The sequence below is a fragment of the Perna viridis genome, chromosome 5 (assembly GCF_037379345.1).
Source record: "Perna viridis isolate PV_CMFRI_1.1 ecotype Kerala chromosome 5, ASM3737934v1, whole genome shotgun sequence".
NCBI lineage: Eukaryota > Metazoa > Mollusca > Bivalvia > Mytilida > Mytilidae > Perna > Perna viridis.
In genome coordinates this window covers 9648707-9676624 of record NC_142449.1, presented here as the reverse complement: position 1 = coordinate 9676624, position 27918 = coordinate 9648707, and the positions used below count along the sequence as shown (strand labels likewise).

The window sequence follows — 27918 nt, the reverse complement described above, 5'->3', positions numbered from 1 at the left end:
CAAATTCCCGAAATTAGGATTGTTTAAAGATAACACGTCATCTATATAGCGGAAACTGAGATTGAAGGATCTAGCCAAACAATATTCTTTCTTTCTGATCAGATCAGCTATAAAGTCAGCCTCATAAGAGTGAAGGAATATGTCAGCTAGTAAAGGAGCACAATTTGTTCCCATTAGAATGCCGACCGTTTGTTGAAAAACACGTCCACCATACTGGACAAATATGTTGTCGATTAAAAATTCCAGCATTTTCTAAACATCTTCCTCTGTATATTTGGAAGATGATTTGGAATTATTTCTTACAAAGTATGAGGAATCTTACTTAGAAATTAACTAATGTGCGGAACAAGTTCCGCACACTTGTCAAATCTAGGCTTTCTTCGGCACTCGTGATTATATTATGGTTATTCATGCTCTCCAATTAATTATCCTATTATTAATATGTTACATTTTTTCATTAATTTTGCTAATTTGCTTTTGTTACTTTGTATGTATGATTTTAGTTACTTTATGTTCTTTGTTGTGTATGTCTGTTTTCCATGTCTGGTCTTTGTCCCTGCATTACATTCTTTTGATTACCGCTATAACCTTGGTTCCCTTGATTACTCATTGATACAAAAAAATTGCAATTTAAAGAAAAAAAGATTGCATTTTTAAAGAAAACTTGATAAAGTGATGCCCCCGCATTTAACCTTCATACAGCTATATCATAACTCATAATTGTAAAAAGCACTTTGTCAGAAGTGTTATTGTGTCTGTGAGACACAAATGATGCCCCCGCATGTGGTTTTGAGTAAAACTCAGCATAGCTGAACGAAACTTAACTTAATCTGTAACTAATCATGACTCACATACCAAAAACCAGTCAAATATCTTCAAGCATTTACAAAAAAAAAGCGAAAAACTATTATTTCAATACAATTTTTAAAGTGCAGGGCCCATTATTTTGGTAAAACTCGGCGTAGAAGAATGAAACTTATACTCGATTTGTAACTAATCATGAGACTCACATACCAAAAAGCAGTTCAATATGTTCAATATCTTCAAGGGTTTACTAAAAAAAGGGCGGAAAACTGTTATTTCCATGAATTTTTTAAAGTCCAGGGCCCATAATTTTGGTAAAACTCAGCGTAGCGGAACGAAACTTTAACTCGATCTTTAACTAATCATGAAAGACTAACATACAAAAAATCAGTTCAATATCTTCAAGGATTTTCGGAAAACTTATGGGACGGACAGAATTACGGATGGAATTACGGACGGACGGACAGGGGTAAAACAATATGCCCCCTAATTTATCGTTGCGGGGGCATAAAAAACATGCACATTAGTAAGAAAATAATGAAAAAAAAATTAAATAGTGATGAACTTTGGAACACATCACTTGCCGAAGACTCTGCTTCCCAGGTATTTCATTTCGGTTTATAAAAAATTGTCTACAAGAATATCAAACTGTTGTATAAGCGCTATTATTGTGTATTCAATTTACTGTAGTTACAGTCTATTGTATTGATGTTGTAATGCTTATTTATTAATAGAAAAATTAGCAATAAATGATTTATTTTCATTTTTTTAAAATTCATATTAGTATTGAATATTGAATTTAATAAAGTTTTTGACTATTTATTTAAACCATTATAGTGAAAATATTTTTATTTAAATATTCATACTAACACTTTTTCATCTGTGTGTAATTTATACTTTATCATATTCTTTCCCTTTCATTTGTAGTAATAATTACGGGTATTTACTCTTAACCCTCCGTTCCTTAATTACATATTTATTTTGCCAGTAGACATTCGAAAAATAAACCAAATTAACCCTCGCTATAAGTAGAGATAGATCATGGGGATTGGAAGGGGTTGGACCTGATGTCTGTGACACCCCATAGGCTAACTGTACAGAAAAACGACAATCTGTCGTTAAATTTATCTGACCAGTTCATATGAATACAAACATCTTTATAAATATAATTTGCTTTAAATCTGAAACGTATAAGACGTCTAACTGTTGTTTTGATGTGTCGATGTTGGAATCTTTAAAATGAAAAGACAGTCTTTAGTTTGGATGTTTTTAGCAGGGAATAATTATTTATAGATAATTTTAAATATCTTTTTTTTTAAATTACTTTTAACACAAAATGTTACATAAGTACCTAAATAATAACAAGTTCATTTGGATAATTAAATATATGCTGTTAACCATACCCATCTTGAAATATCTTTCTTTATGGATCTATTGTGCGAATCTAATTCGAAATTTAATAATTTATTTTAGGAAAAATCATTAATTAGCTCCGTTAGAAGTACATATACCAACAGATCAAAATATACCATCCAATGACTAATACTGAAATATAATTGTATTGTAAAGACATCCTAAATTATACATCGTTGTTTTTCCAAAAAAGATGGTACACCTAGATACAAATATATAGTTCTTGGTAGAGATTCCTCATACTTTGTAAGAAATAATTCCAAATCATCTTCCAAATATACAGAGGAAGATGTTTAGAAAATGCTGGAATTTTTAATCGACAACATATTTGTCCAGTGTGGTGGACGTGTTTTTCAACAAACGGTCGGCATTCTAATGGGAACAAATTGTGCTCCTTTACTAGCTAACCTATTCCTTCACTCTTATGAGGCTGACTTTATAGCTGATCTGATCAGAAAGAAAGAATATTGTTTGGCTAGATCCTTCAATCTCAGTTTCCGCTATATAGATGACGTGTTATCTTTAAACAATCCTAATTTCGGGAATTTGATACATCGCATCTACCCAAAAGAACTTGAGATAAAAGATACTACAGACACTTTGAAGTCAGCCTCATATCTTGACCTACACTTAGAAATCGATGGTAAAGGAAAACTATTGACCAAACTTTACGACAAACGTGATGATTTTTCATTCAGAATTGTCAACTTTCCTTTCATCTGTGGCAACATCCCATCGGCTCCTGCGTATGGAGTGTTCATATCACAACTCATACGTTATGCCAGAGCTTGCCGAAACTACGCAGACTTTTTGTATCGCGCTAGAACTCTAACAAATAAGATTCTGGAACAGGGTTATGTTGTTACAAGATTGAAGTCATCACTACAGAAGTTTTATGGTCGTCATCATGAACTCATGGATCGTTATGGTGTATCCATCAGCACCATGAAAACTGATTTATTCAACGAGTCATAGTTTTCCTTTCCTCGTTTGTCTACCCCGGATTTGACTTTTTATGAGCAACTCGGTGGGTGTTTCTAGAAAAGCAGAGGACGCTTATCCTACCGGTGCACCTGGTCCATGCTCCCAGTTTTTAGTGGAGTCCGAGTTGCTCATTTACTTTGGTTACTTTGTATGTATGATTTTAGTTACTTTGTGTTATTTGTTGTGTATGTCTGTTTTCCCTGTCTGGTCTTTGTCCCTGGGTTACATTCTTTTGATTACCGCTACAACCTTGGTTCCTTTGATTACTCTTTCAATCAATAATAGCTGACATTTTACATCCCGGTGGGTTTTTCTCTATTTGACATATCTCATTATTGTTTAAAGCTGCATTAGCTGCCAAATTTGTTCACTTCTGATTCTAGGTGATTGCATTGCTGGCTAAATACAATTTAAACAACACAAAAGACATCATTTACATCTATAATACATTGCAACAAGCTTGACTACCTGAACATTTATTTCATTTGATTTTTTTTGTTTGTATCTTGTACAATGTTGGTCATATGATGTGATTGTAAGAGCTTGATCTTTTATACATGTGTCCAACAATGGGTAAGGATGGGTTAAACTGTCCTGCAAAATTGTTTTTTTATATGCTTGAACATATATATGAACAGAGGATGTACAATTTTGCCCGAAGGCGTTAAGTCTCCCGCTATCAGCAGAAGCCTCCTAATACTTCATAAAAAATCAGCAATCTCCCACTTACGTGCCATGTCAAAGTGAGATATTTAGCCGCATTCGCGGAAATTTTATCTATCTTATTTGAATTTTCAGCTTAAAATCATAGTAAATTACTTCAATTCTTTCAAAGCAGGTCGCCAAAACAAAACCTTCCGCTTTGAGAAAACTTTGAGAGGGAGATCTCACAATTTAGAATTTTCGAAAGTTAACCCCCATGATTTTGAGAGATGCCATCTGAGATAGATCAAAAGATGAAGCTCAAATCTCTTTTGTGAATGTCTTGTATTGGATCAAAATTAGTATAGATACTTTATGGATATAAAAATATAAGAACTTGTCATTTGTTTAATGGTTGAGAAAATCCTGAATCGTGTCCTGGTAGCTTGTTAAATTCCCATGTACCTCTTCCACCAACTTGATACAAAAATTACAAAGTGCCAGTCATACACAAAATCTATATAATTTTTATCTCCAAAGTGCGACAACCGAATGAAAAAATCAAGATTGGTTATGTGGTCTGTAACTGTTTCTGAATTAGAAATGAAAGAGAATTCAGTGGGTTTCTGACATTTGACATGAATGCATCACTTTCTGCCTGATTTTTAAAAAATAAATAGATACTGAAGTTTAATTTTAATATTTAATCTAAATAATAGATTTATTGGATCATTCAGTTCTAGGAATATTTAGAACATTCTCAGTCAAACTGGATGCATAGACATTTTCCCATTTAATCAAAAGCATTATATTTTTGTTTTTAAAAATAACAGAATTCAATGTACAATGTAGCTTACATGAAAACTGTTGTTTTAGACTGAATTTTAACTGTCATAAGATCAAAAAAGTAAAAGTTTACAAAACATATGTACAGATTTCATCATTTTAAGCCACGTGGAAAGTGTTCTGTTGTTGTACAGCACAGATCAGTAATTAATGACCATGTCATTTCCTAGAAAATAAATGGCAGCATTTGCTGTTACAAGTAAATTCCAATCTTTATCTGAAATAAGTATTGTTGAACATTTTATTAATGCATTTATGACAAAAAATGTCTTTGCTTTGCTTTTGATATAGAATCCATATATTGTGAAAAGTTTGAGCATCATCAAATACTAACCAAAAAAAGAACAATGTCACTTCAGACTGAGGAATTGGAGAGAATCATCTTGAAGTTAAATCAGAGGGAATACTTATGGAGGGTAAGGATTAAAACAGTCCAAGCAGCTTAGATGTTTTTCTTTTTATACTTCCTTATGGTCTCTTTAAATTCTATGGCCAGTTATTTACGTTCATTTTAACATTTACTTACCACAAAATGACACCAAGCAATATTGCCATCGAACAGAAGCATTCATTGTGTAACACCAAGGTCCTTCATCTTCCATATCAGGGTTACGACAATAATTGTGATTCATAAGATGAGAATTGGGTATTTTATGATGATGGGGTGTTTGATGATCCCATCGTTGACAGTCTATTCCAAACATTGTCACCTTAATAAAGCCTCTGTAATCTTGACCAAGAGTATCTGTTTTACAGTCTACATTTTCCACTGGTGCCGCACTTTTTACTGTGTAAAAGACAGTTGCATAGAAATATTATTACTTTAGCTATAGTGTAACAAAAGGGCATGATGCAAAGCCACTGCTTCTCTTCCTCAACATGGAATAATAATATATTATATTGATCAAACCCTTCACGTACAAACACATTAATCTGCTTATGAAGGTTTTCTTGCTGGGCACAAATTTGATCTGTCCACATACTAAAATAACATACAGCTTACCAATCTGGCCGTCAATACCAGCCCACACAGAAGTTAGCCGTAAATAAATATTCATGAACAGTGCTTTCAAAATTTTAATTAAGTTATTAATGCGATAAATATGAATAAAATACGATCTTTATAAGTATTTGTTTTATATTTGTGTTCAATAGTAGTATCAGTGGCAGGAATGGGTGCAGAAATTTAAAACAAGAGGCCCTTGAAGAGCCTGAATCGCTCACCTAGCAAATCATGCCCTATTAGCTAAGTAAATTAAGATATCATGTTTTATTTTTGACAGACAACTGCTGAGAAAGAGCATTAATGGATGAATGCTTCAAGTTCAACTGAGTACCTAAGGTACTGAAACTTTAATGTGTTTTTATAACCTCTTTTGATTGGGCAGGGGTCCCCTATGCCCTGTTATTCCACCGGATCTGAGGGGGCATCAGCCATTATCCTAGTATACATTTGCTGGAAAAAAAATTAAAAAATGAAGTTAAACCATGACTATAGAGCATTTCCATCATCACCATTCAACTAAGGAGACCATGTTTACTATACAAACCAAATATCTTTGAAATCAAAGCAAGTACCTGTATGGGATAAACTTCCCATTTTATGGAGTATGGGGCATGGGGAATGGGGAATGGGGAATGGAGATATGAATAGGACAATAGGGAAAGGGGCGAGGGAATAATTCAGATTGGTTAATAAAAAAAATGTTCTGCCTTTTTCCGCAAGCAACGTGCCTATCATAATTCTATGACAGCAATTTAAGGAGTTTTAGAGTAATTTTTAATGATTACAGTAGTCGCAGCTCATTATTCATTGTCATTTTTAAAAATACTTACCAGAAGGACATTTAATTTCAGGTCATTATAGTTTGAAAATGTTCGCGCTCATAATTTCTAAACATACGTCATTTTCGAAATATTGGATTGAAATAATTTGTATCGGAGACACTTGCAAGATTTTAATATTGACAAATTAAAGAGTAATCAAGGGAACCAAGATTACAGCTGTAATCAAAAGAATGTAATCAAGGGACAAAGACCAGAAACGGAAAACAGACATGCACAAAGAACATAAAATAACTAAAATCATACATACAAAGTAACAAAAGCAAATGAGCAACTCGGACTCCACTAAAAACTGGCAGCATGGACCAGGTGCATCGGTAGGGTCAGCGCCCTCTGCTTTTCTAGAAACACCCACCGAGTTGCTCATAAAAAGTCAAGTCAAAGGAAAAGAAAACTATGGCCCGTTGAATAAATCAGTTTTCATGGTGCAGATGGATACACCATAACGATCCACGAGTTCGTGGATCGTTATGGTGTTAAACATATTGAGCAATAGTAACAAGACCATTAAAAAAAGACGATCTAATGTTGATTCCTTTTCAATTGGCAGAAATATGTCATTTGTCATAACCTCGAAAAGGATAATAATAACACTGCCATTTTTTATATTAAATTTGGAAATTGTTCACCCCTTTACTATCAGCAGAAATATGATATTTATTTTAGAAATTGGACTGAAATTAATGTGTTACACCCACACATATGATGCTTATTTTGACAATTTTAACATTTTAAATAATAATATAAGACCATTAAGGTAATTTCAAGTGTTCGCACTCATTTAATTTGCAGAAAAATATCATTTTAATGAATTTGATTTGAAATATATGTAATTTATCTATATATATATTTATAAAAAAAAATACACAAGTCCCTCAAACGTATATCTACCAACATGCCAAATTTGAGATTTTTTTTCTAGCTGTAATAATCATAGAAAAAAAATTAAGCTAGTCGGGAAATCGAATGATTGCCGGTGTACACATGACAAACATTTACTTAAATTCACCTGTATAACCCTATCAATAAGCTTCTCAGCAATTAAGTTCAAGGTTTTATAACGCTGTAAAAGTGGAAAAAATTGTGTAAAATTTTTTTTTTAAAGAGTTTGCATTTTCAGAGGAAGTTTTGTCTATATTTTTGATATTCGCATTTTTATTATTGGAATAACTTTTTAAAATTTCATTTAAAATTGTGATTTTAGAGAAACGATTTTAATGAATAAGTTAATTGTGTTAATTTATATATGGCATATTTGAGTCGAGTAGTATTCTTTGGCAGGTAAATGTTCTCTAATTAGTCGCCAAAGTCAATTAAAGGATTACTTATCCCGCGACCGAGCTTGAATACTTCTTTGACGGAAATTTTTCATACAGAAACATTGTAGTTTTGAGCTAATTGAATAAAAATGTCAAGCCTGATGAGGTTCCTTTATAAGCCATGCACACTTTACTTTCCTGACTTGACTATGTGGAAATAAAATGTGTATAGGTTGAACCTCGCCTATTTTAAGGTTTGTAAAATTGTGACTGACTTCGATTATAATAGATTTTTGTTTAAAGTAGTTTTCTTTCAAGTTTTGAGATGAAGCTTTCTTATTTCATATTTGAAGTTGGAAATTTTCATATTGAATTTAGGTCTTTGCACTTTGTTTAATAAGCAACACGAAAGCGTTGTTTCAAAGTTCTGTTCATTTGTATATTTTATTTGTTTGTAATAATGTTTAAGGGAAAAGCTACATTGGTGTCTTATTTTGTATTTATATATTTTGGAAATTACTTAAATTGACTTGAAATTGACTATGTGGAAATAAAATGTGTATAGATTGAATCCCGTCTATTTTAAGGTCCCGCTAAGATGCGTGTCCACCGAGTCTCGTAGAAATCGCACAATTAAAATCAAGCGAGTTTCCCCACAAAATGAAATAACACTGAAAAGAATCAAACACGAATAAATCGGTTATATCCCCTGAAAAGACCAGTTTACAGCATCATATGTTTTGATAGAGCGAGTTGGTAAGATCTGCGGTACAGCGAAGACACAGCATACCGACTCCGGCGCAGTAACATCAGGAAAGAACCACATCTAAGGAAAAGCCGAGGGACGAGTTCAGTCAGAGAACAGCATGGCCGAACTAGAAGGTAATGTAAGCTTTTGTAACAACTTACTTACTCCTCCTATTTATAATGGTTCGGAAGACCCCTCAAACTAAATAAAATACTTAGTTGGTCAGACACAAATAAAATCAAAGCAGAGAAAGCTTATCTTTACATTCAATTTTATTTAAAACGGTCTGCTAAGGTTTGGTTTGAAGGGCTTAAGGATGAAATTCAAAATAACTCTGAGGAATTAGTAAAAGTTTCTAAAGAAATATTTGCTTTAGACAATGAACTTGAGTTAGAACTTAAACAAAATGAAAATGAGTCAGCATTAGAGTACTTGGATAGATATAGAATTATGGCTAAAGAGCATTCCATTCCTGAAAAAATAGAAATATTGTATACTAAAAAGGGTTTTCTTCGAAAGTTGCAATATAGTGTTCATTTTCGAGACCCTAAAACCCTTTGAAGGAGCTGAGAGAAGCAGTCATAATAGCTTAGAATTGTGTTACAAAAACGAAACATATATGGTAATGAAAAATAAAGATGCCACCATGCTTAATCTCAATGCTGCGGTAGATCGCTTATCAGAAGCAACAGATAATAAAATCTCAATTGTAGAACAAAAAGACAATTATGTATTCAATACAGAATGGACACCTAATCACTTCGCACGAGTATCAAATCAAATGTTATAATGACAAGAATTGCGCACAAAAGAGTAAATAAAAAGAAGCTCAAAAGTAGAAACAAGTTTAAACCGCAAATTAATCTTATGACTCAAATAGAAGGAAATACAGTTAAGGTGAATATTCAGGGATTTGTCGTGAAAGGGTTAATTGACATAGGAGCTTCCGTGTCCTGTGTTTCAGGTCTTCTGTTTGATAAACTTGACAAGTCTGAAATAAACTTAAAAATGTCCAAAGTGAATGATGTTTATGGTGTAGGTGGAGAACGAATAAAAGTAAGGGTCAAGTAGAACTCCCTGTTGAGTACCCAAATGAAACTAAAATTATTCTGTCATTTCTGGTAGTAGACAATAATCAGCATTATTTGATACTTGGCAATAACTTTTTCAGTGATAACCATGCTCAAATCGACTATGCTACAAAATCACTGTTCTTACATGACAGTATAGCTCAAATAGTTCTAATAAGCACTAGCCAAAGAGAGGCTACTGTTGAAAAATACACGGAAGTAAAAGCCAAAAATGTTGCATTGATGTCAGTTAAAATTCCTAAACACTTCAATGGCAAGCAGATACTTTTGAAACCGACTCACGGTTTGGTTGACCAAGGTTTACTTGGTGCTTCGTGTCTCGTCACTTCTAAAAATCATAAAACTCTTTTGCAACTGATAAATCCTAATGACGAGGCAGCAACTTTGAAGAAAAATGTTGTTGTTGCCACAATCGCAGAAATTGGTAACAATGAAAAACATGATTGGTCAAATGACATGAATGAATCCAAAATTCGCGTAAACAATGTTGAAATATCGCGTAAAACTGCTAAAGCTGAATTGAAAATAGACCTTTCTAAGTCTGATATAAATGATCAACAAAAACAGAAATTAATGACATTAGTAAACAAATATAGGAAAGTCTTTGCTACTGACATGTCTAAAATAGGTTTAACAGATGTGCATTTTCATGAAATAGAAACTGATGATAGTCCTCCTGTAAAATTGCCTCCTCACAGAGCTGCCCCGCATATTAGACAAGAAATTGATAGACAGGTTGAAGAGATGTTAAAATACAACTATATTCAAAACTCAAACTCTATTTCGCATAGTCCAATTTGTCTAACTAAGAAAGCTGATGGTTCTTGGCGTTTATGTTGTGATTACAGGAAACTAAATGCTCAAACTCAACCACTAAGTGTTCCTATTACAAATTTGAACGATGTGTTTGACACAATTGGAGAAATGAAGCCTCAGGTTTTCAATTCCATTGATTTATCTCAACCGTTTTGGCAAGTTCTGCTACACCTAAATTCTAAACACAAAACTGCTTTCATTACTCATTCTGGTATATATGAATGGAATCGCTTACCTTATGGTCTACGCAACAGTAGTATAGCATTTTCGCAAATCATGTCTCAAGTTTTAAGAGGCTTAAACTGGGAGCATCTTTTGGCGTACATTGACAATGTCTTGATTTTTAGCAAAAACCTTGAAGAGCATATGTCTCATTTAGAAGAGGTTGTCGCTAGGATACCAAAGGCTAATCTTACTTTAAAACCAGAAAATGTCAGTTCGCTGTAAAGGAAGTTAGGTATTTAGGTCATAAAATTTCTAAGAACGGTGTTAAAATGGATGACTTCAAAATTAAAGTCATTAAAAACTATCCAGTTCCCAGAAATCAAAAAGAAGTCAGAATGTATCTTGGCTTGTGTAAAATTTGTACCGTAGGTACGTTAAAGACTACGCAACAATTGCAGTTCCTCTCACCAATTTACTTCAAAAAGACAATCAGTATATCTGGACACAAGAATGTCAAAAGTCATTTAAAATTTTGAGAGATGCTTTAATATCAGCCCCCATTCTAGCTCTCCCTGATATGTCAAAACCTTTCACTTTAACATGTGATGCATCTGGATCAGCAATTGGTTATATACTTGGTCAAATAGACGAAAATAACCATGAAAAGGTGATATCCTGTAATGGACGTGCGTTACGCAGAAATGAGTTCAACTGGACAATAACAGAAAAAGAGTGCTTAGCTGTGGTGGAAGGAATCATGAAAAAGTTTATCTTCCTAATTCAAAATTCAATGTAATAACTGATCATCAAGCTTTAGTTCGGCTGCATAAGTCTAAAACACAAATTCCAGACTTGGTAGATGGGCTCTGGAGTTACAAAATTTTCATTTCGAAGTTATTTACAATGAGGGCAAAAAGAATTCAAATGCTGATGCGCTTTCCAGAATTCCTTACAGTACAGAAAACTCTAAAGAAATATTTCCTAAACTATCAGTAAACAGTTGTGAAACTATGTCTAAAACAGATATTAAATTTGAATATGAGCAAGTCATGTCTTGTGTTGCTAATATTGAAAAGCAAACTGCTAATTTAAAAGATATGCCAAAAATATGCAAACTGCAAAGGGAATGTGATGAACTCTTTGATCTAATAAAATATCTTAAAAATGGTGATATAACACAAGATCCTAAAAAGGCTCGAAACGTTTGCTACGAAAGAGATCACTATAGGTTAGGAAGACAAGGGGAATTAATACATTTATTTAGGTCTAGAACTAAAGGGATACCCAAAGAAGAAGGTATTATAGAACAGTTAGTTTTTGCCAAAATGCTTACAACAAGATGCTCTAATTGCATATCATGACCATGCTGGTCATGCGGGAGTAAAACGCACTTATGCTACAATGCACCTAAAATACTATTGGTCGCGAATGTATCAGAATATCTATGACTATGTGACACCATGCGATAAATGTCAAAGGGCAAAGCAGCCTACAACCCTCGCCCAGCACCATTACAACCGCTTCCGAACGTTGATACCTTCGATAGATGGCACATGGATATTTTGTCAGGTTTTCCTAAAACAAAAGAAGGCTACCAGCACATTCTTTGGTCGTAGATAGTTTCTCTCGTTGGCCGGAAACATTTTGTTTAAAAACGCAAGAAGCAACTGAAATAGCAGATATTTTATATACCAAGTTTTCATGCGATATGGTGCTCCAAAGGCAACACTCACAGATAGAGGTCAAACCTTTGTCAGTAAGTTACTTCAAGCACTTTGCAAAACTTTTTGATGTAAAGCGATAAACAGCAAGTTCATATCACCCGCAGACTAATTCGACTTGCGAGAGAATGAATAGCACTATAGCTCAAACGCTACGCACGAAAGTTGAAAAGGATCAGTCAAATTGGCATAAATTAATTCCTAGTGTAATGATGACTTTGCAAATGTCCACTAACACGGAATCGACGGGCTACAGCCCTTTCCAAATGCTTTATGCAAAAGTAAGTAGGCTTCGACGTTTCAGTAACACCGGTAAATGACATGGGAAAGACAGCAAAAGCGCATATGGAAACTTTAATAAATAGACTTAAAATTGTAAAAGATATAGCTAAAATGCAGTTGAAAAAGCGCAAGATAAAACGATAAATAGGTATGATATAAAAGCTAAAGCTCCAAGATTCAGATCAGGTGATTATGTGTTGCTACAATCCATGAAAGTGCCCAAAGGTTTATCACCAAAGCTACATGAAAAATGGGATGGTCCTTTCTATATTATAAATGTTAGGCAAAACAATACATGTAAACTTAGGCGATGTGCTGATCATAAAATAATTAAATCTCGCATTCACACAAATAGGTTAAAGCCTTATAAAGACCTAGGAGATTATAGGAATTATGGGGTGACACGAAATGAAAACGCGGATGAAAGTGCAAACAATGAAAATAAAGTGCAAACGCAAGATAATGTTCAAAATGAAAATATTGTGTCAAACCAAGCTGATAAGCAAAACGAAAATGATGTACAAGATGAGGCATTACTGCAAAGTGACAAAAATGAGCAAAGCGAAAATAATGTATCTGAAGCCGAAAAGCTAGTTGGCAAGAAACGCATGAATGGTAAAAATTAAGTCAAATGGTCAGGGTACAAAAAAAGCACATGGGAACCTGAAGAAAACATAGGTGAAGGTCTGTTAGTCGAGTTTTACACTAAATATACAAAAGCTGGTACTAAGAGGAAAAAGCCAGTCAGCTTGTTTAAGAGAAATTACCGAAGTTAACAGATCTGTAAGAAACATGCAGAACCGAAATTGGATTAAGCTTCCTAAAGTGACTACAAATTATGTAATGCAAGATATCTCCTATTTAGGCAAGAGAGGCTGATCTTAATCATAAGAATTTCAGAGTACGGAATGTGATAGAAAATATGTAATGGCATTTTACATATTTTTATAAGCTAGAGAGGCAGCCAACACCTAGACTTAGTTGCTTGTGTATATACCGATATAACAAATAAACTTAAAAAAATAAAAATGATGATTGAAATACATAAAATATTACAGTACTTCAAAAGAAAAAAATGTATGTGTGACATGTAAGCTTGTAAAACTATCTATTTTAGTTAACCTATACTAAGTTCATAACACGAAAACGAAAGCGTAGTTTCAAAGTTCTGTCTATTTGTATATTTTATTTGTTTGTAATAATGTTTAAGGGAAAAGCTACATTGGTGTCTTATTTTGTATTTATATATTTTGGAAATTACTTAAATTGACTTGCAATTGACTATGTGGAAATAAAATGTGTATAGATTGAACCTCGTCTATTTTAAGGTCCCGCTAAGATGTGTGTCCGCCGAGTCTCGTAGAAATCGCACAATTAAAATCAAGCGAGTTTCCCCACAAAAATAAAATAACACGGACAAAAATCAAACACGAATAAATCGGTTATATTCCCTGAAAAGACCAGTTTACAGCATAATAGTTACATGTGCGTGTATGTCGGAAAAGTGGCATGGTTTACACCAAAAGTAATTTAATACAATTATACATCTATCTCAAATATTATTTGAGTACATTTTTCACTCTACTAGGAGTTTTATTCGGGAAAATCTGAAAATTTGATTCTGAGGTGTCTGTGTTAGTGCTGAACATGGCTTTTGCTTAAAACGTTTCCGTTCACAGATTTTTTTTTCTCTTCGTCAAAATATGCAAACTACGTAAAAATCTGTTCTATCGTGTTTTTTTTTTAAATCTGTTGAATTGTCAAACAACACTTAGTCTGTGAGTTTATGATTAGATTTTGTATCCACGTCGTTAGATTTTGTTTTTATTTAAAGTTATTCCATGCCTAATGTCTTTTGAATTCAGATTTACGTTTTACTCTTAATTCCTTTCTCACGCTTTCAGTCCCGAATTTCTTATGTTTGTGTAACAATCACACTATCTCCAATTCCATGGTTTACGAAATTTAACACTAAGCTGTTTGTATTTCAATAGAAAAGGCAATTACATTACACTACACAAAGATTCATCCTTTTTACAAGTATGATGCAACCTAATATTAACCAATTCTAATTCAACATGGAATGTAAAGCTTCCCGGGATGCAGTTTGATACGACCGTAAAGGTAGAACCCTCAATAATTTAGACAAGCATTAACACAACATTCAAGTTTGATACAATTCTGAATTTTTCGTTTGGTTAATATTAACCAGGATCATAACGGATATCGTAGTAGTAACAGTGTGATAAATAAATATTGAAATTATTTCGTTTCTTTAAACATTTTTTGTTCTATACAGTTCTTGGTTTCTTCACATATCTAATAAATGAATTACATCTATTGCTATTTATCTAGGTATAAACACATATTGATCCCATCCGACATAAGCTGTTCTATCACACTTATCTGTATGTTCCCTGTAAAATAACAACTTCATTATATAGTAAAACTGACTGTATTAATGACAATAAATACACATGTATGTATATTTAGTTAAAATAGTTAACACTTACTATAAATATATATGTATATGTCATGAATACGTTCGTGTACTGTAAGTATGGCTACATATAAATGCTACCAAGAAAATAGATACGAAAATCCTATTACAGAAGGCAATGAAAATACATAAATATGACAATAAGGGAATAGAGAAATTTACTACTTGTAAGTCTGAATAGAATACTTGTCAGTTGTTGCAGTGTTTAATATTTATGAAGTACTAGGGAACTAAAATAATCATTTTCAATTGCCCATCTTATTTATTAAATAATGAATAAATTATAGGTATGCGTCGCATGCACTTGTTTCTATCCACACATACATTTGTACATGTACCGTGAAAAAAAATCTTCACAAGGTATATGTGGATAATACAGCCCAATCATTGATAGAAAGAAATGCCTGTGCTATGTGGATGCACTTTTAAGAAAAATGCTAGTTCAAAATTAAACTTTTAAATAATATATTTAGTTTACTGATAAAGACACCAACCATTTTTATCCTGCGGGAGAGGGATGTTTACTTGTATTTGATGTCAGATTATAATTTTTTTTCAAAAAATGGATGAGTTAAAAATCACAGAATTAGGAAGTCTTTTTTTCAAAAAGACCATACGATCTGGCCCTTCTTCACTTATAAACATGGTGCCTATAACAAACCCTTGTGACGAATTTTAACTAACTTTCTGATTGTCATGTGCTCTGAATATAACCTGTAGAGAGTCTAAGCATTAAATTTGCATAGAACCTATTCCAAAAATGGCAAAATCGTAACTTGTCATCTTGTGAGTATGTAAGAATCCTTCATTAGCCATATTCGACTCTAATCTTAAATGATTTTAAGATACGATTCCGTACGACGGTTGAAATCAAGAATGAAGCTATAGGACAGTACATGTACGTTCTACATAACAACATTAGACCCTTTTTGTTTACTTAATTGTGTTGTGTCTTCAAGTAAAATTTTAAGTTGAAGGGGATCACTTCTAAATGCGACTTCGGAGGAAAATAATTTTACTTTCTAGGAAACCAGAAACACTTACCATAAAGTTAAAATGCGTGATCCAATTTTAAAACACGAAATATCATCAGGGCACCACATTTTACCACAAATATAAGAATTATCCATCCAAAGAAATAATCGTTTTACAAATCTGTCAAGCAAACGGCACGATCTACACTTGTCGTTTCCTGTTCACCATACATTTAGAAAGCACTTCTCACTAGTCATATATTATCAACACGTGAATGTCGTTCGTCTTCGATCATTTTCCGTATCAGAATCGACAACGGCCTATCGCTATTTTCTATCACAACAGACGAAAATTACAATGAAATGGGAGATAATTTAACTTGGGTAGGTTTCTGCCTGCTTTGGGTGATTGTACCTTTATCCTTTTGTTTTTTTCCCTTTGATCTTTGATTTTTTGGGCAATTTTCTTCACAAAAACTGGACAGCACTGTCAAAGGCTTATTATGCAATTCAACGAGGGAATATTGACAACCAGCCCCTAATTAAATTTATGCCTTGGAAAATCGTGAATTTTGAAGGATGTTGGGCCTTGAAGTTGAAAATGAACAGATGATGACTGGTCAAACCCTTCTCAAAAACATTGGACTCTTTGTTTTCGTAAGACTCTCAGATCAACCTCAAGACTTGTTACTCCTAGGCCTTTGTAATGTTGCTAAAGTCAGTGAAAACGAAGTTTTTGATCTGTTTTCAGTGTTGATGTGCACGTTAAAGGTTTTTACTCCTGTAATCTTTTTGTAACGTATTTTTTTTCCATCATTCTTAGCGTTTCTTGCAAGAATGTACTTGGCTATAGGACATTTCATTTACTTGTCTTCTACAGTTGACCCTTTAAACTTACATTAAATGAAAATTGTGTTCCAAATATTATCTGTCAAAGATGTTGTCTGCCATTTCTACCGGTTTCTTGGTATGGTCTAAAATGTGTAACCTGTACCCGTACCAACTTTTCCCCGTACCCAAATACTACTTTTTGCAATTTCTTCATTATTACAAGATACTTCCAACTGAAAGTTGGTACATATTTACCAAATGAAAGATGGTTAGGTTACACTTAATGATTTTTTAAATGTAGAATTTTTTTTTTTTCGATTTTCTCCTTCCAAGGGGGTCTAAAATGTGTAATCCGAAATTCCCGTACCCAAAAATCAAAGTCCAGTATTTTTGTTATCTATACAATGCATATTTAACATTAGAACATCATGATACTATCAAAATTTTCATTGACGATAAATTAAAATCGCATCAGACTCTGTTTATGAGACTGTTTTTCATTCTGGCTAAGATCGTATCCATTCTTTGCCAGTCTTAAAGTGCAGTTTTAACCTATCTGTGATTTTAGAAAACCGTGAAATTTGGATAGGAAAGTGAAAAATAGTCAATAATTAGTTTGGTACGGCAACTTCCGGTTACACATTTGAGATCATTGACTTCAAAAAACCGATCAAACAAGAAATATTAGACGAATATACATCATTTTCTTGATTAGAACGGACTTTTCCACAATTCGCATGCAATTTTCAGTCCTTAACATACCGTAAGAATGAATATTTTAGCAAAACATCATTTGGGTACGGGGAAAAGTTGGTACGGGTACGGGTTACACATTTTAGACCCTACCCTGTTTCTGTGGTTTCCTTTCTTCAAAGCTCTTCCAGGGGAGGTAAACCAACGTAGTTATAGTCCAAAATTCATCAATGTATTTTATCTATATTATCGGTTATACTCTATGCTTACCCAATTTTATTTAAAAACATTGTTTTTCAATATATCATGATGGTGTACACATACATCAATCATTTTATCTCTGTTTGGATTTTCCTTAAAATAGCATGTTCTAATGGTTCTAATTAGCACAAAAACACAAAAATGCGTTTTTTTAACTAAAAATAAAAAAAAATAATCTTCTTTCAATATTAATGTTCTTGCTTCCCTTGAAGCAATTCCGTATTTCTCTATGTAAAACTATTTATTTTGCAGAATACCCTATTAACGTCTTATACCGTAGCCTTGTCATATTAATAGATAGTGAAAAGTTACCAAAAGACAATGTTCTATGGACCTTTAAAGAATGTTGAGAAAGTAGTATCCAAAATTTGTATTTATTTTTCTTTAATTTTTTCGATCTTTTAGCCGATCGTACATGTTTGTATAGCTAAATAAAATCCGTGCATTTAGTTGTTTCATACTCTACCTTTTAATGCCTGTACAAATAAAGCAAACACTGCAAAACTATTCCTGATGATCATTTTGCCCTGTAAATTATTGAAAAAATATACCTTATATAAAGAGAGAAAAAGAAAACGAGGAATGTGGCAAAGAGACACAAACCCTTCCAAATAGTTGATAAACAAACGCAGCATACGGGCCGAAAAGGAACTGTGAGAAAGTCCCTGACCAAACTACATGATACGTATAGTGATAAATTACCCCGAACAAATTTTAAGTATATATAAATTATGAAAGTTTTACTACACGTACTGAACTGAATTTCTTAAATGTATCCAAAATGAGTATATGTTTGGTTGGGTCGTCATTTTTGTGTGTGTGTGTGTGTGTGTGTGTGTGTGTGTGTGTGTGTGTGTAAAAAACATATTGGTGATACGGGACCGATTTCTTTTCTTTTTTTTCAAAATATGTAACTTTTTAATTTTATTCTTTTCGACTGCTTTGAAAAACAACTAGTTTTGGAGGTTTAATATTTTTTATTGTCTCGTCATAATGTGGACGTAGTCCATTAAACTTTGCATAGCATGCATTATTGTAATTATGTATTATTTCAACTTACAAAAATGTGTCAAATTATTGACCTACACTTAGGAATCGATGGTAAAGGAAACTATTGACCAAACTTTACGACAAACGTGATGACTTTTCATTCAGAATTGTCAACTTTCCTTTCATCTATGGCAACATCCCTTCGGCTCCTGCGTATGGAGTGTTCATATCACAACTCATACCTTATGCCAGAGCTTGCCGAAACTACGTAGACTTTTTGTTTCGCGCTAGAACTCTAACAAATAGGCATCTGGAACAGGGTTATGTTGCTACATGATTGAAGTCATCACTACAGAAGTTTTATGGTCGTCATCATGAACTCGTGGATCGTTATGGTGTATCCATCAGCACCATGAAAACTGATTTATTCAACGGGTCATAGTTTTCATTTCCTCGTTTGTCTACCCCGGACTTGACTTTTTATGAGCAACTCGGCAGGTGTTTCTAGAAAAGCAGAGGACGCTTACCCTACCGGTGCCCCTGGTCCATGCTCCCAGTTTTTAGTGGAGTCAGAGTTGCTCATTTACTTTTGTTACTTTGTATGTATGATTTTAGTTACTTTATGTTCTTTGTTGTGTATGTCTGTTTTCCATGTCTGGTCTTTGTCCCTGGATTACATTCTTTTGATTACCGCTATAACCTTGGTTCCCTTGATTACTCTTATTATCTTTTTTTTAATATTCGTCTAACGCAAAGTACATGATCTTTCACTACTTCTTGTTTTGAGTACTTCTCAAGAAGCTAAGATAAGAATCAAGCAAAATATATATAAGGTGTGGCACATAACTAAGGAAAATAACACAGAGATTTTGTTGCATTAACCAAGTATTTGAACTTGATAACCTCCAGAAATAACAATCAGAGTGTTTGTAAAATTTGCCTATATTTGATATTGACAGGACAAATTTTGTTGAAAAGCACTTTGAAAAATGGCGGGGAAATTTCCCCCCGCTTTCTCCTTATATTATCAGTCAAAAAATATCTACGTCACAGATGCTTCAGTATAAATTCAAATGGCTTTTCAGTTGTTTTCTAGATATATTGAATATTTTTTCAAGCAAAACAGACCAAACTGAGAATAATGATGTGCCACCCATCACCTGATTCTTACACAGAATGGTACTTAAGTAATTTATAACTGAATAAGTGAATATTCATTGTCATAAAAACATAATGTTCAACATAGTTTTCCCACAAAGTCACTTTGAAATAAACTAGTTGTTCTTCTATTCTTTACAATTATCATTATTGGTTGTTTTAACAAAACTTGTCATTAATAAAATGGTTGCTTTATATTCCCGTCTTACCTAAATTGCTTTTGAACTGCAATAGTATCAACAGGTGGATGTATAGAAACAATTCAAACATTGTACATTCAGAATGCTTTACAACAATTTTTCAACAGCCTGTGGGAAAATGTATATGTAAATCAGCAAAAAGGATGACAAGTAGCTATGCAAACATTCATAGTTAAATATGGAACTTCTGTTACTATGACAACATGTTACTAAGTTCTCAATTTAAATAATTCAAATTACATGTTTTGATAATGAGTAAATTACTAACTGGAATCAAAAAGAAACTTGAAATGTTTGAATGCATCATCATATCACACATTTATAGAATGGAAAGGATTTTCCGTGAACGTAATGTGCAACTAAAACAAGAGACTCCAAGTAGCCTGAATCGCTCACCTGATTACATTTTTGCCTTTCAATGGCAATAACTCTAACAAGAAGTTGTCCAACAATTTTAACTCGTACAATACTTTGCTAGTACTAATCATAAGGATCATGTCATCAATTGAAAGTTTTTTTTCTATCCATTAAAGAGTTCAAAATATTGGCTGAAATCTGCTACGGTTCCACTATAGATAGATCACCTTACCGCAAACCATAGTGGTGCACGGTGTTGGGTAAGATGACACGTTCCTCGCACGTTAAAGAACCCTACTGTGGTATTCTCCCGGAGTAGGAACCATAGGTCTCCGCCACATGAGGCTAAATTGCCCGACCCTACCCACCTCTCCCTATTTCCAGTGGCAATCAAAATTTGTCGACCCCATTGTCCTTGTGTCCCATCCCTTTTTCATTTCATCATCATTTCATGTTCATTTTATCATCAATTTCATGTTCATCGTCTGAATATAGCTGAAATATTGCTGCTCGGACGTTATATCCCAACAAACAAACAAAACAAAATATCAGGCACTTTCAAAACTGTCAGAAAAAGTAAGTTGGCATGGTACTATTGTAAAAAATACAACTAAAAAGTGTACCTTCTTCTGCTCATTTGTTCATTATTCTAATTTTTAAAGTTCGTGCGAATTTAGCATTTTTGAAAAAAGGCCAGTTGGTGCAGAGAAGAGAATCCAATCCGGTGAGGACCTTAATCTTTAAAGCTTGCATTTTACACCTCTTTTCCTTCACAAGTATTGCATCTATTTATGTACAAATGGAGCTACTACCAACAATCAATATTTCCACCAAGTTCCATCTTTCATTTTAAAGTTTTCCAAATTAGACCGGGTCATTTTTGTGTACGCAACAGTGCACCTGAATCTCATTTGTATAATGCAACCTAAAAACCTCATTATTCGCCTTTCAAGGACAATATCTCTAACAAGGAGATGTCCAGGGACAAAGACCCAACATGGAAAACAGACCTACACAACAAAGAACATGAAAAAACTAAAATCATACATACAAAGTAACAAAAGCAAATGAGCAACTCGGACTCTGGGAGCATGGACCAGGTGCACCGGTAGAGTAAGCGTCCTCTGCTTTTCTAAATACACCCGCTGAGTTGCTCATAAAAAGTGAAGTCCGGGGTAGACAGACGAGGAAAGGAAAACTATGAACCATTGAATAAATCAGTTTTCATGGTGCTGATGGATACACCATAACGAACCGCGAGTTCATGACGACCATAAAACTTCTGTAGTGATGACTTCAATCTTGTAGCAACCTACCTCTGTTCCAGAAGCATATTTGTTAGGAGTTCCAGCGCGATACAAAACGTCTGCGTAGTTTCGGCTCTGGTATAAGATATGAGTTGTGATATGAACACTCCATACGCAGGTGCTGAAGGGATGTAGCCACAGATGAGAGGAAAGTTGACAATTCTGAATGAAAAGTAATCACGTTTGTCGTAAAGTTTGGTCAATAGTTTTCCTTTACCATCGATTTCCAAGTGTAGATCAAGATATGAAGTTGACCTTACAGTATCTGTAGTATCCTTTATCTCAAGTTCTTTGGGGTAAATGCAATGTATCAATCCCCGAAATTAGGATTATATAAAGGTAATACATCATCTATATAGCGGAAACTGAGATTTAAGGATCTAGCCAAACGATATTCTTTCTTTCGGATCAAGTCAGTAATAAAGTTAGCCTCGTATGAGTGAAGGAATAGGTCAGCAAGTAAAGGAGCACAATTTGTTCCCATTTGAATGCCGACCGTTCGTTGAAATTCTCGTCCACCACACTAAACAAATATGATGTCGATTAAAAATTCCAGCATTTTGTAAACATCTTTCTCTGTATATTTGGAAGATGATTTGGAATTATTTCTTACAAAGTATGAGGAATCTCTACCAAGAACTATATATTTGTATCTAGGTGTACCATCTTTTTTGGAAAAACAACGATGTATAATGTTTTTAAGTCGGGATTTTAACTGAGTATGGGGAATAGAATTATACCGTGTTGAAAAATCATAGGTTTTAATGCTATTATATTCAGATAATAGTCTTGAACTGATTGTCTCCAAAAGATCTTTCGAATTTTTCAGGATCCACATTGAATTAATACCACTATGGGAGTAACACGTGTTGTGGTAGGACTGCAGACCCTCTTTGACAGTTGTTAGTATAGAAGTTAAAAGTTTTGAAAGAGGTTAGGTGGTACATTTTGCAGATCCAGCTATATGTTGTTTGTATGGATTCTTGTGGAGTTTAGGAATCCAGTACATAGACGGTAAATCACAATCATCGTCCTTAGTAGAGAGACCAAAAGAGAATAGTACAGATTTATGGTTTTCAACAATCTCTACTTTGGAGAGTGTGGTAGCAGTATAGGTCTTATCACTGATGTTATTTTCCATGTCTACCTCTGAAAGTAAACATTTGATGTAAAACGTTTTGCAGACAAAAACAATGTTGTTTTGGTCTTTGTCTGCTGGTACGACAATATACTTGTCATGTATAGTCGACAATGTTAAGCTACCAATTAAAAATGTAAAATATATCCTTTCATGCGACATAGAATCCAAGCAATGAATACAGATTTCATCAATTTTCTTATATGATTTTCAAGGTATTTGCTAAACAAAGGGCCTTAATGGAATATTAAGATCTCAGTGAACAAATGGTAAAATCCAGGTGTTAATGTGAATGACTTAATTATCTCCCCTTGTTTTTCAATATGGCTGACCATGCTGCAGTGTGAAAATAAAGTGGTCACATTTAAGTGTTTATTCTATAAAACCAGTCCTAACAATTGGTAGCTATATATATATAGCGTGGTTCTTATAAAAGGTGTTGGATCTGCAAATGTTACAGAGTTTAAAGTGAAAAATTAGTGATGTCAACCAAGATAATCCCCCTTTGTACCACCCAAAGGTCAAAACCTATGAACTCTACAAGCAAGAATTATTAGCTTGTAAAAAGGTTACAGACTTAGATGAAAAGAAAAGAGGTGTTGTTATAGCCCTCCCACTCCCAGAAAAAAATGAATCTCAAATAAGAGAAACAGTTTTCGATCAGATCAGCTTAGATGATTTAAAAAAAAAAGACAATGGCTTTGACACCCTGGTCAAATTTCTCAATAAGCAGTTAGCCAAAGATGATTTAGCAGATAGTCTTGAGAAGTTTCAGGATTTCGAGGACTTCCAAAGGTCAGAGGTTCAAACAATAAATGAGTACACTTCTGTTTTTTATTCCAAATACAGAAAAATAGAGAAAAAGAACATGAAATTACCACCTGAGATATTGGCATGCAAGTTATTGAGAAGGACTCATATAACAAAGGAGGAAAAGATGGTTGTTTTAACTGGGGTGAATTTTGAAAACAAGCTAACCTTGTATGATGAAGCAAAAAAGTCATTAAAGAAATTCAAAGGTGAAAAAACATTAAACAAAATGGAAATTAACATTGAAAAGGGGAGATAACTCTGTAAAAATGACTGAAAAAGCAATAACATTTTATACAAAATCATAATAATGTCATTACTCATATCTGATCAATAAAGTGTAGCAATAGTGGACATTTTAGTATTAAATTGAGAAGACTATCTTATACCAAACAACTTAGATTTTGAAACTAAGTTATAAACCATGTGCCCAATTTTCTAGATAATTCATGACGTTTAAGAGTTACAAATTGTGATGATCATAATGAAGTTAATATTCTACATTTTGTGGTTCAAAGATTCTTTTAACAAAGGCAAAACTGTTGATAAAACAGTTGAATCGCTCACCTAGTTAAAGTTTGTCTTTCAAGGGCAATAAATTTAACAAGGTTTGTTTGTTTGTTAGAGTTTAACGTCCGAGCAGCAATATTTCAGCTATATTCAGACGATGGACATGAAAAGGATGATAAAATGAACATGAAATGATAATGAAATGAAAAAAAGAATGGGACACAAGGATAATAGGGTCCAAAAGTTTTGATTGCCACTAGAAAAAGGGAGGATGGGTAAGCTCGGGCAATTTAGCCTCCTGTGGTGGAGCACAAAGGTTCCTACTTCTATCGAATACCACAGCAGGGTTCTTTAACGTGCGAGGAACGTCACAGCTTTCCCAACACCGTGCACCATTATGGTTTGCGGTCAGGTTTTCCGTATTATAACCTGACAATCCCAGCATGTAACATGCCTGGGGTACCCCATTCCACCACCTGGGGCACACATCCCAGTTGCACTGTGGGCAGAGTGCCTAGCCCCTGGCTAGGTTTCTGAGCACTATTTAATCGCCTTTTATGAGAAGCTTAGCGCTGCTGCAGGCCTATTCTTTTAACACCCGGACCTGCACGGGTAAATTTAACAAGGAGCTGTCCAACAATTTTAACTCAACAAGACTTTGGTAGGACTACAAGGATCATTTCAGTGATAGAAAGTTTCTATCTATTATAGTTTTCAAGATATTGGCTGAAAATTGTAAAAATTCATCTTTCAAGGGCGATAACTCTTACAAGGAGTGGCATGACAACTTTGGTCCCTGAAGACCTTTAAAGGCCTCAAAATAAGTGTCATATCAGCTCAGAAATAATTTTGCTAAACCTAACGGTTTTGGATATATATATGAAAAACTACTGTCTGACCAGTTTGTCCTATTTTTAGTAATGGCGGCCATGTTTTTCAATGGATCAAAAATTCCCACATCAGTTCTATGCACAATAACCCAAGAAATATTCGTACCAAGTTTGGTTCCAATTGGTCCAGTAGTGTCAGAGGAGATTTTTGAAAGAAATAACATTAAAAATAGCAAAAAAACTGGAAAAGGGCAATAACTCAAAGACAGCTTAACAGATTAAAATGAAAATTTGACTACAGATAGATCTCATCATGCTGAACACTATATTCCATGTTAGAATTTGGCTAAACCTAACAGTCTTGGAGGTATATGCGAAAATCTACTGTTTGACCCCTATGTTCTATTTTTAGTAACTGGAGGTAATTCTTCACAAAGTGGAAATAAAACTATACAGAGACCAAAACAGGGAAACACTGTTCAGACATTGTTTGCACCAAAGAAAGACTCTAACAGTGGTGTTAGTGGTAGTAATAAACCTCAGGCAAAATCATAGAAGAAAAACCAATCTGAATTGTCAAGTGAATCAGATCAAAATATGGACTTAACAGGAATGATTAACCTACAAAGGGATATTGACGAAATTAAGTTAAATCTTCAGAGTTTAATAAAGAGAGAAGACCTTGATAGAGCTACAAAAGATCTTGTTACCACCAATGATATGGAGATAATGAAGACAGCAATTGTGAGGAAACTTCTCCAACAATTTGAGTCATCTATGGATAAGAAACTGCGTGCGAAAGTAACTCAGTTGAAAACTGAAATGCAAGAGCAAATAGATGCTATGGCTGTCGAGAATGATGACTTGAAGAGACAAGTTGAACACCTGAAAAATTCAGCAATAAAACCAAACACAAATTGCATGAGAATGCTAAGATGCATTTATTACCAGCAATTTTAATGAACAATATTCGAGAAAAAAACAACATTAAAGTGATGAATTTTCCTAGAAAGGAAAAACAGAATTTGAGAGCTGACTTTATAGAAACCGTCAAGAAGGATTTAAATGTGGAGTTTCAGGACAGAGATATAGTGGCAATACACTGTATACCATAAGAAAAACCAGGATCAAAACCTGTTATAGTAAAACTTTTTAATAGTGATGCTAAAAGAAGTGTGATGAGGTAAAGAAAAAAACTTAACGAACAATGTAAGATTTGTTGATGATGTCATTAGGACAAATTTGGAACTTATTAAAAAACTTGATGAAACTGAATGGTTTGAATCAGTTCGGTACTATAATTGTAGAATTTATGGTAGAACAGAAGATGAGCTTCAGTTGAAGTTTGGACTGTTTGATGACATTCAACTGAGATTACTTCAAAGGAGATAAAATAAACTAATGTATGTACATTGAGTCATCGATTTACACATTTAAACATTATTTGACAGTGTAATTTATTTTTTCCTATCTGATATAATTTGATATATATACTTTATATATAAAAATTATTTATATTTATTTTAGGAAAAAAGTATAAATATACATATAAGAATTCAACAGTAATATACGAAAATTTTGCGAAAACTGAAAATTATACATGTAAAGAAATGATATACATGTATCACTGCCATATTGAATCCCTTCAAAATAGTTTTAAAGTCCTGTCCCCCATTTTTTTATATTTTAGTGGAACAAAAATTGTCCTGTTCTATATATGTACATATGTTGTGTATGTGTACTGGCTTGGAATTTATCACTCTTATATGAATTATTTGTATCAATGCTTCTTTCATTTTATGACAAAATTGCATGTCTTCATTAGAATGAAATACCTAATATAGGTTCTTTAAAAATTATGTCTGTCTATTGTCAGGGATTGAGAGACACTGCAAAGAGAAAAGATGTTTTTAACATGTTGAAATCAAAACACTATAATATTTATTGTCTTCAAGACACACATTTTTCACCTGAAATCGAGAGTAATCCATGTGGGGCTATGAATGCTACTTTTCCTCATTCAATTCAAACTCCAGAGGAGTAGCGATTTTTTTCAACAATAATTTTGAATTTAGTGTTTTAAAGGAAAAGAGAGATGTAAGTGGAAACTATTTAATCCTAGATATTGTAGTTCAAAAACAAAAAAATGACTCTGGTATGTATATATGGGCCAAATACAGACTCCCCTGATTTTTATGATATGATTTTTTTCTGTAATCGATGACTTTGGTGATGAAAATTATGTTATATGTGGTGACTTTAATCTTGTTCTCAACCCTTACTTAGATTATTATAATTATTTACATATTAACAATCCTAATGCTAGAAATAGGCTTCTTGAGTTAATAGAAGAAAGAGGTCTATTTGATCATTTTAGCGAACTTTTTCCGAGTCTATGAAGGTACACTTGGCGAAAAAGAACACCTTTCAAACAGGCTAGACTAGACTTTTTCCTTCTCTCAGAGAATACATTAATTTATTTGAAAAACTGTTCTGTTGAACCTAGCTATAGGTCTGACCATTCTATGATAGTTCTAGATTTAGAGTTCATCCATTTGTTCATGGCAAGGGGTTATGGAAATTCAATAATTCTTTATTGTATGACTCGGAATATATGAAAAATGTCAAAAACAAAATTTGAGATATTGAAGAACAGTATGCTGCTCTTGTTTACAACTTTGACAATATTGATACTATGAATAATGAGGATATTCACTTCAGGATAAATATGCAGCTATTTCTT

The 27918-nt window shown here is 33.5% G+C and overlaps 1 protein-coding gene across 8 annotated transcripts in view; it reads right to left on the bottom strand.

The window, feature by feature from the left end:
- LOC148615900 (polycystin-1-like protein 2) overlaps positions 1-27918 on the bottom strand; it is a 140021-nt gene that overhangs the window by 95728 nt on the left and 16375 nt on the right. For 3 of the 8 annotated variants that reach the window (XM_088582515.1, XM_088582514.1, XM_088582519.1), the window contains one exon: positions 5216-5476. In XM_088582515.1, coding sequence (XP_088438641.1) covers positions 5216-5476 — 261 coding nt within the window. Of the gene's footprint in view, positions 1-5215; positions 5477-18341; positions 18403-20232; positions 20332-27010; positions 27065-27918 lie in introns of all 8 variants that reach the window. The other 5 variants (XM_088582516.1, XM_088582518.1, XM_088582513.1 and 2 more) reach the window with 3 other exon arrangements.